The sequence below is a fragment of the Aythya fuligula genome, chromosome Z (assembly GCF_009819795.1).
Source record: "Aythya fuligula isolate bAytFul2 chromosome Z, bAytFul2.pri, whole genome shotgun sequence".
In the NCBI taxonomy this organism is placed as follows: Eukaryota; Metazoa; Chordata; class Aves; order Anseriformes; family Anatidae; genus Aythya; species Aythya fuligula.
Genome location: NC_045593.1, coordinates 80,264,111 through 80,272,430, shown reverse-complemented (window position 1 = coordinate 80,272,430; position 8,320 = coordinate 80,264,111). Strand labels below are relative to the sequence as shown.

The 8,320-nt window shown below is 44.9% G+C and overlaps 1 protein-coding gene and 2 non-coding genes across 3 annotated transcripts; all 3 read right to left on the bottom strand.

The window, feature by feature from the left end:
- Positions 1-5,788: 5,788 nt before the first annotated feature.
- LOC116500668 (cytochrome c oxidase subunit 7C, mitochondrial) lies at positions 5,789-8,116 on the bottom strand. The gene is made up of 3 exons (XM_032205830.1): positions 7,962-8,116; positions 6,917-7,062; positions 5,789-5,888 (listed from the first exon to the last, which is right to left on the bottom strand). The coding sequence occupies exons 1-2, from the start codon at positions 8,034-8,036 to the stop codon at positions 6,946-6,948; spliced, it is 192 nt and encodes a 63-aa protein (XP_032061721.1). The 5' UTR covers positions 8,037-8,116; the 3' UTR covers positions 5,789-5,888; positions 6,917-6,945.
- On the bottom strand, positions 6,534-6,595 carry LOC116501234. The gene has a single exon (XR_004254390.1). It is a non-coding gene; the product is annotated as a small nucleolar RNA Z39 (small nucleolar RNA).
- On the bottom strand, positions 7,507-7,570 carry LOC116501235. The gene has a single exon (XR_004254391.1). It is a non-coding gene; the product is annotated as a small nucleolar RNA Z39 (small nucleolar RNA).
- Positions 8,117-8,320: the final 204 nt, after the last annotated feature.

Below are 8,320 nucleotides of genomic sequence, written 5' to 3'. Positions count from 1 at the left end.
CCTAAAATTAAGCTAGAATATAAACAAAGATATTCATATAACAGCAGAAAACAAACAAACAAAAAAAAAAAAAAAAAAAAAAAAGAAAAGAAAAGAAAACAAAGAAAACAAAAAACAAATACAATCTGGAATTTTGTCTCTGTGGAATTAGAATCAGATGTCTGATATTAATGATAGGAGCCATAGGAGCCTTGTATCTCTGTATGACAACCAGTGTTTTCCAGCCAAGCAACCAAATGAAGTGTTTTATACTTTGCTTTACTGAACAGTGATTAGACTATATATAATCTGGTAGTAAAAAATGTGTTGTGGTAAAAGGCAGAATGCTTCAGTTGGTATAAATATTTGGATCAAAACAGATCTGTTAATGTTTCTATTACAGAAGCAAAAGGTCTGAAAACCTAAGACAACTAATTGCCAAGTCAGAGAGAGAACTTACAGACTTGATAATTGATGGGACTTGGAAATTACTGCAAACTGCCCGAGCAAGTCATATAGAGAAATAGATCAAATCTAAAGGGACTAATTATGGCTTTGAAGGCATGTAAAAATAAATGGAGTTTACAATGAATGGAGAATATGGTGGCTCATTTTGAAACTTACAATGAGCGGATTTCTATTAAAAATACAAATTAAAAACTGGAGAACTGCACGGATCAAAATCAGCAAGTATAGTTAACATTCAAGAAAGCTTGAGAAAATTAACTGAGCAGATTAAAGAGACTACAGTTTTACTAAACTTTCTGCTTAAATGAAAGATCAATTAATAACAGGACAACATGAACATGGGTTTATCAAGCAATAGTTTATCAAGTGATTTAGTCAGCTTATTCAAAGCAGGGATGATGTGGCTTAGTTTTTGTATCATTCTTACCAGCACACCAAGAGTAGTTTAAATATGTGGAAGTGGACAACAACCATCAACACAGTGGAAGCCCAGATCATTCCCCCAGTGTATGCCTTACATTAATTATATATAAAAATGGCTATGTAAGGATATGTAAGGTTATGGCTACTGTGCTTCATATTGGTAATTTTTGCAAGTTGGTAACAGGGTTGGAAAAAGGGTCCTAGTTTGAAAATTCATTAACTAGCACCTCCTAGACATTTTTGTTCATAAATGACTGTGATCCATCAATGTAACACCACTATGAAAAAAAAGATTACAGCTTTAGAATACATTACAGAAGACGACTCTAAAAATATTATCTAAAATTATAATTAAAATAATCCCCACAGATTAAATATATATTTAAATAGAAAAAGTATAGGGTAAATTAAAAACCATCAATCAGGACTTTAGAGCTGTGGGCATAGTGATCAAGGGTCTGGGAGCCTAGGTCATTTTTTCCTCAATATTTCCAGTGAGGTGGAAGGACAGGAGGAAGAGGAGCTGGATATTTCTAGCTAACGACTGACTGTACTCTTGTTGCTGTCAACGGGGCTTGGGTTTCTATGACCAGACAACCCTGTCTGAAGATCAAGAACTGATGGGGAGAGAAGGAATCCACCTCACTAAAAAGGGCACACGTGTCTTTGCTAACAGGATCGCCAACCTGGTAGGAGGGTTTTAAACTGGAAAAGATGAAGGAAAGGGAAAGTTAACATGGACAGTGTAGAGAGCAAAAAATGGCTCAAGTCAGGATGTCTCCAGTGGATGCATGCATCTGGAGAAGTGAGTGTGGGACATGACTATGGAGGATCCTCCTGCACCCCTCCTGGGAAACCTGTAGGCTTGATCGCCTCCCTGAAATGCTTGCATAGCAATGCACATAGCATGGGGAATAAACAGGATGAATTGGAGATCTGCGTGAGGTTGCAAGGCTACGATCTTATTGCAATTAAGGAAACATGGTGGGATAGCTCACTTGACTGGAATGCTGTCATGGAGGGCTGTGTGGTTTTGTGAAAAGACAGGCCAGGAAGGTGAACTGCTGGAGATGCTCTTTATTTGAGAGGCCAACTGGAGCTCTGCCTAGCGGTGGATGAAGAGCGAGTTGAGAGCCTATGGGTAAGGATTAGAGGGCAGGCTACCGTGGCTGACACTGCTGTGGGTATTTGCTACAGGCCACCTGATCTGGAGGAGGAGGTATATGGAACTTCCAGCTTCTACAGAGAGCTGGAAGTAACTTCTCAGTCACAGGCCCTGTTTCTCATGGGGGATTTAAACCACCCCCATGTCTGCAGGGAGGACCATGAAGCTAGGTACAAGCAGTCCAGGAGGTTCCTGCAGATACCTTTTTGACACAGGTGGTGGAGCAGCCAACAAGGAGAGGTGTGCTGTTGAACCATGCACTAACAACAAAGGGCTGGTTGGAGATGTGAATGCTGGGGGCAGCCTTGGCCACAGTGACCATGAGATGGTGGAGTTCAGGATCACGCAAGGAGGAAGCAGGACAAAAATTAAGATCATAATAGTGGACTTCAGGAGAGCAAACTTAGGCCTCTTCAGTGGCCTACTTGGAAGAATCCCATGGGTTGGGGCCCTGTAAGGAAGGGGGGTCCAAGACAGCTGGTCTGTATCCAAGTATCACTTCCTCCCAGCTCAAGGTCAGTGCATTCCTATAAGTAAGAGGGCAAGGAAGAGGGGCATGAGACCTGCATGGATGAGCAAGGAGCTCCTGGCAAAACTCAGAAGGAAGTATACAGCACGTGGAAAAAGGGACAGGCTACTTGGGATGCATATCTGCCAGAATACTGCCAGAATATGTAGGGATGCAATGGGCGAGGCCCATTGCAAGGGGGCAGTATTACAAGGACAACAAGAAGAGCTTCCTCAAATACATTAGTAGAAAAAGGAAGACAAGTGCCCTCTGCTAAATTCATTCAGCAGCCCTGGTGATGAAAGATACAGGAAAGGCGGAGTGCTGGACATCTTCTTTGCTTCGGTCTTCATCGCTCAGACCAGCCCTCCGGAACCTCAGACCCTATAGACAAGAGAGGAAGTCTGGAAAAAGGAGGGATTCACCTTGACTGAGAAGGACCAGGCTAGATATCATTTAGGCAATCCTGACACCCACGGATCCATGGGTTCCACCAGGATGCAGCTATGAGTGCTGGGGGAGCTGGCCAAAGTTATTGTTAGGCCACTCTCCATCATCTCTGAAAGGTCGCGGAGAACAGGTGAGGTGCCTGAGGAGAGGAAGAAAGCCAGCATCACCCCAGCCTTCAAAAAGGGCAAGAAAAAGGACCTAGGAAACTACAGGCCAGTCAGCCTCACCTCCATCCCTGGAAAGGTGATGGAACAGCTCATCCTGGAGGTCATCTCCAAGCACGCCGAGGATAAGAAGGTGGTCAGTAGTCAGCGTGGATTCACCGAGGGGAAATCACGCTTGACCAATCTGGTAGCCTTCTGTGTTGGGATGACTGGCTGGGTGGACGAGGGGACAGCAGTGGATGTTGTCTACCTTGACTGCAGCAAGGCTTCTGACACCGTCTCCCATAACATCTTCATAGGCAAGCTCAGGAAGCGTGGCCTCGGTGAGCAGATGGTGAGGTGGATTGAGAACTGTCTGGATGGCAGAGCTCAGAGGGTTGTGGCCAGTGTGCAGGGTCTAGGTGGAGCCCTGTAGCTAGCCACGTCCCCCAGTGGTCATCACTGGGTCCAGTCCTGCTCACCTTATTGATCACCTACCTGGACAACGGAACCGAGTGCACCCTCAGCAGGTTTGCTGATAACACAAAACCATGAGGAGTCGCTGATACCCCAAGGGGCTGTGCTGCCATTCAGAGGGACCTGGACAGGGTGGAGAGTTGGGCCAAGAGGAACCTCATGAAGCTGAACAAGGGCAAGCGCAGCACCCTGCCTGCACCTAGGGGGGAATAACCCCAAGCACCAGTACAGGCTGGGGGCTGACCTGCTGGAGAGCAGCTCTGCAGAGAGGGATCTGGGAGCCCTGGAGGACAGCAGGCTGACCAGGAGCCAGCAAAGTGTCCTTGTGGCCAAGAAGGCCAATGGTATTCTGGGGTGTGTGAAGAAGGGTGTTGCCAGCATGTCAAGGGAGGTAGATCCTCCCCCTCTATTCAGCCCTGGTGAGGGCTCACCTGGAATAGTGTGTCCAGGTCTCGGCTCCCCAGTACAAGATTATAAGAGGGGGTTAGACCAGATCATCTCCAGAGGTCCCTTCCAGACTCAGTCATTCTGTGATCCTTTGATTGAGAAGGTGAAGAAAGGAGATCTTGTTTTAAGCAAATTAAAGGCACTGGTTTGCCCAGCCCACAAAATAAACTTTCACAGAAGACAATGGATCCTGTCAAATGCATCAAGGACTTGGGAGTTAAGAGGAAAATTAAGACAAAAAAGGCTTCTATTAGAACTTCCTTGCACAAACAAGACAGAAAGGTTCAACATGGGAACAACCCAGCTGCAAGTACGTTCAACTTCCTCATCATCAATATGAGACAACTTTGTCATTTACGAGCTCCATTTTGATTTTTGCATAAAAAGGTTATTTTCATAGCACCTAAGTTCTCCTATGAAGTCCTTACATTTGACCAAGACATGGTCAACTTTTCAAGTTCCCTCAAGTGTCACATCATTCTGTTACCAATGCAAATAAGCACACTGGTTGCTCTTTTGAGATGCAGGAGCATACTCAGCAAGAAATAAGCTATGCCATATACCATTACACTACACCTCAGCTGTGGCCATACAGCATTCTTACCAAATCCTTTATAGCTGTCTGGGATCTTTCCTCTGAGATTTTTATTTTAGACTTTTCTATTAAGTTTTTCTATTAAATAGCCTTTTCTATTAAAGATCAACCATTCAGTTGAATGGCTGACATGTCACAAGCTATATTGAATACACTACTAGAACAGACGGACTTGTTTTAGGGGAAAAAGTAAACCAGAAAACATCACTTAATGACAGCAACTTGGAATAGTTACCACTTAACATTTTAATAATTAATAATTATTACCAGGAGTTGGACTTGATGATCCTTATGGGTCTCTTCCAACTCAGGATGTTCTATGATTACAATAGGTAACAGTAACAATGACTGGGTTACATTAGTGCTTTTCAGACACTACGTGTCTTTAACTTTAGTCTTTATCTGTTAAAGATACCATAAGATACCATACTCCACCTGGAAGAGGTATGCTGACAGCATTCTTCAATACATTGATGTCCACTACACACGCCCAATGTTAGGCACAACCTTGCATGCATAGACAACAGCCTCAACTGCGAAGCTATCAATTCTTTCCAAATAGCTACTAATTTGAACTAGTATCAAAGTTTTGGCAAGATATTGACTAGAAAATGTTGGTAACAAAGATTCAATGTCGTAGTTAATGTTGCTGTACTTGTTTTCAAGGATCCAGCACCATCTTAGTGTGAAGGCTAATGAGATCTGGAGGGCACACAGCAACAGTAATGCAGCACAACATGGAGCTACAGTAACACCAGCTCTTCAGAATGACTTAGTAAAAGCAAAGTCAAATAAAATGTTCTCAACTAATCAGCCCAAAATACTGAAAAAACATGCAGCATGAATTATGGTGACAGTATATCCCTATTGTCAGGCTTATAAGATATAATCCATCCCAAATAGTTATTCTCTGACTAGTCCAAAGACTACCAGAGATGACCACATAGCTTAGTAAAACTACTTAAACATTCAGCTGGCTATTTTAAGCCGAACTTCAATTTTAAGCCTGGACATTTCCATTTCCCTAGACTAGTAGTGTTTAACTTAATGTCAATGGAGTGCAATTTGAAAGGCTTCCCAGTATAAACCATTTGTAAAAAGCACTTCAAGAATTTCACAAAATACACAGCCCAGGACCTTAAGATTTAACATTTATTTAGACACCTTCAGCATTGTACACAATTGCAGATATCCTTTTTTCCATTTAAAGTTGCCATATAGAAGACTTCAACTCTGCAAGAAAATGTAGAAGAGTTAACAAGTTTAAGGACTCTGTATTACCTCTGCATCTAGAAAAAGCTATAGGAGAAATTTAACTTTGATGATGCATTTTAATTTTAACATGCCTTAATTCATCCTACACAAGTTTCTGTAGTAAAGGCCTTTACTTATATGAACATTACATACATTTCTAAATGCTCAAATACTGCACAGGTCCTCTCTTTATTTAAGTTTAAGGTGACAAAGCCATCAGGTTGGCAAAAGCCCTATGCAGGTGACTTTACAATATCTGCCAACTCTGACATTCCAGCAATCACTGTATTTCCTTCCAAAAGCTACATAGGTCATCCCAGCTCTTCAAAACTACTGTTTCTCAGATTACAGAATTAACACAATCAGGTATTTCCAAAGTGGAAACAGTTTAAGATAAACAGAGATGGATTTCCAAATGAAAGTAACATGCTTCCAGAGGCTGGAAACAATGGCCGAGGCTTGTTCTGTCTTCAAAAAGATCATCAGCAAGCATCAGTTAACAGCATCTGCTGTTAATGATCTTATGTTAAGTGCAGTTTACACTAAAAGTAAATAGGAATGTTTTATGCTGATGACATTGTTGAACTGAAACTGAAGGGATTTTGTTTTCTGAGTTTTAACTGGCATATCAGAAAGCGTTTACAGTATCACAGATTCTCATACTGTTTTGTTCACATCACATATGCCAGGTATCTGTACACATTATGTAAGGTATAGGTTTGTTTTTTAGTTATTATCCAACTTAGTACCACTCCACTGCCTGTTTAAGACTATCAAGAAGCTGCACTCAGAGAGGTGTGGCTTTGGGGCAGTCAAAGTTCACAAATCAGTGAGTTCCGCAGCCCAGCAGAACAAACTTAAGCCTACTCATCATTTGAGTTTAGAAGGAACTGCAAACTGCAAGTGACTGGTCTGGGAGGTGTTAAAAGTTATACTGCTTATAAATGAGGCTACACTCTCTCAAGCTGTTTCAACCACTCCACTAGAATAACAAACAAGATAGTTACCCAGCTAGCATGATTACAGTCTGTCCCCTTCATTTCTTAAGAAGCTGGTGTCTGACTATAAAGAAAGGGGCAGCAAATCCGCTTCCAAAGAATGCACACATTACTGCAAGTAATCGCCATTTGTTGTCCACAGAGAATGGAAGGTTCTAGAAAAGAAAAAGCGAATGTTAGTTTGCAATCAATACAGTACATTTAAATTACTTCCTCATTTGCTTGACAGTAGCAAGAGGCCCAGAGTGCTAACAGTCAGATTACAACTAACTGCAAATATTCACTCTCAGAACATTTTCCCTTCCTTTCAGGCCAATGGCCCTGCCCTTGCAGTAATTTGGAATTGACCTCTGGAGGTCATTTTGTCTAATACCCCTCCCACCCACAATTCACATTAAGGAATAAGGAAACCAGGTTGGTCAGAAGCTCATCCAGTCAACTGTAAATGTCTCGGTGCCCCTGAGGACACAGATCCCACAGCCTCCAGGCAACTCTTTCCATTGCTTTGTTACTTTCCTGACAAGAATGTTTTCATCATGTTAAGTACATGAAATTAAGCTTTAGGTGTGGATTTTAAGAGAGCACGCTAAGCACAAAGGTACATCAGAAAGCGTTTACAGTATCACTGTTTCTCCTCATACTGCAAAAGCTCATCATCTGTACCACAGAAGCAGAAGGACACCGAAGCCATCTGCACCACCCTGCTTGCTGCAGCCATTAACAGCGGCATCTCAAGGCTCCAAATCCCCTTGGATACCAGCTGCAGCAGCGGCAGCAGAGCACTCGTCCTGCCCCTCACAAGGGCACCCCGGAACCTTAAAACCCGATTTGGTGCCAAAACCGTCGCGGGGATGACTGAGGGACGAGCTCACCTTGAGCACGCCCGAGGCACAGCGGGCTCTCGGGGTCAGCCCCAGCCTCGCCTCCAGCCCCAGCCCTCGCCACCCTCCCGCCGCCAGGCCCCCGCAGCCCGCGCCCAGGGGCCGCGGCCTGCCCCACGACCTTGGCGCCGCGCCGCAGGGGGCCGGGGCCTCCTCCGCTCCCCTCACGGTACCTTCCCGGGCCCGTCCTCGTAGTGGCTCCTGCGGAGGGCAGAGGTGGCGAACCTGCGGACGCCGGCAGCCAGCATGGTAGCGACACGGAGCGCGGCCGCCTCTCCCCTGCGCGACCTTCCCGCAGCGCGGCCCGGCGCCCTCTGGGAAATGGCGGCAGCGCGGGGAGGAGGGGAAGGAAGCGGAAGCCGCGCGGGGCTCGATGGGAGTTGTAGTCCGGCCGGCGGTCACGTGGCCGGAACGGCGGGGCGCGATTGGCCGCGAGGCGGCCCCCGGCCGTTTCGGCGCTGATGGAGGCCGGCCGCCATTTTGTGGCTGCGGCGCCGCGCCCCGTAGGGGAAGGGGAGCGGCGGCCGCCCCA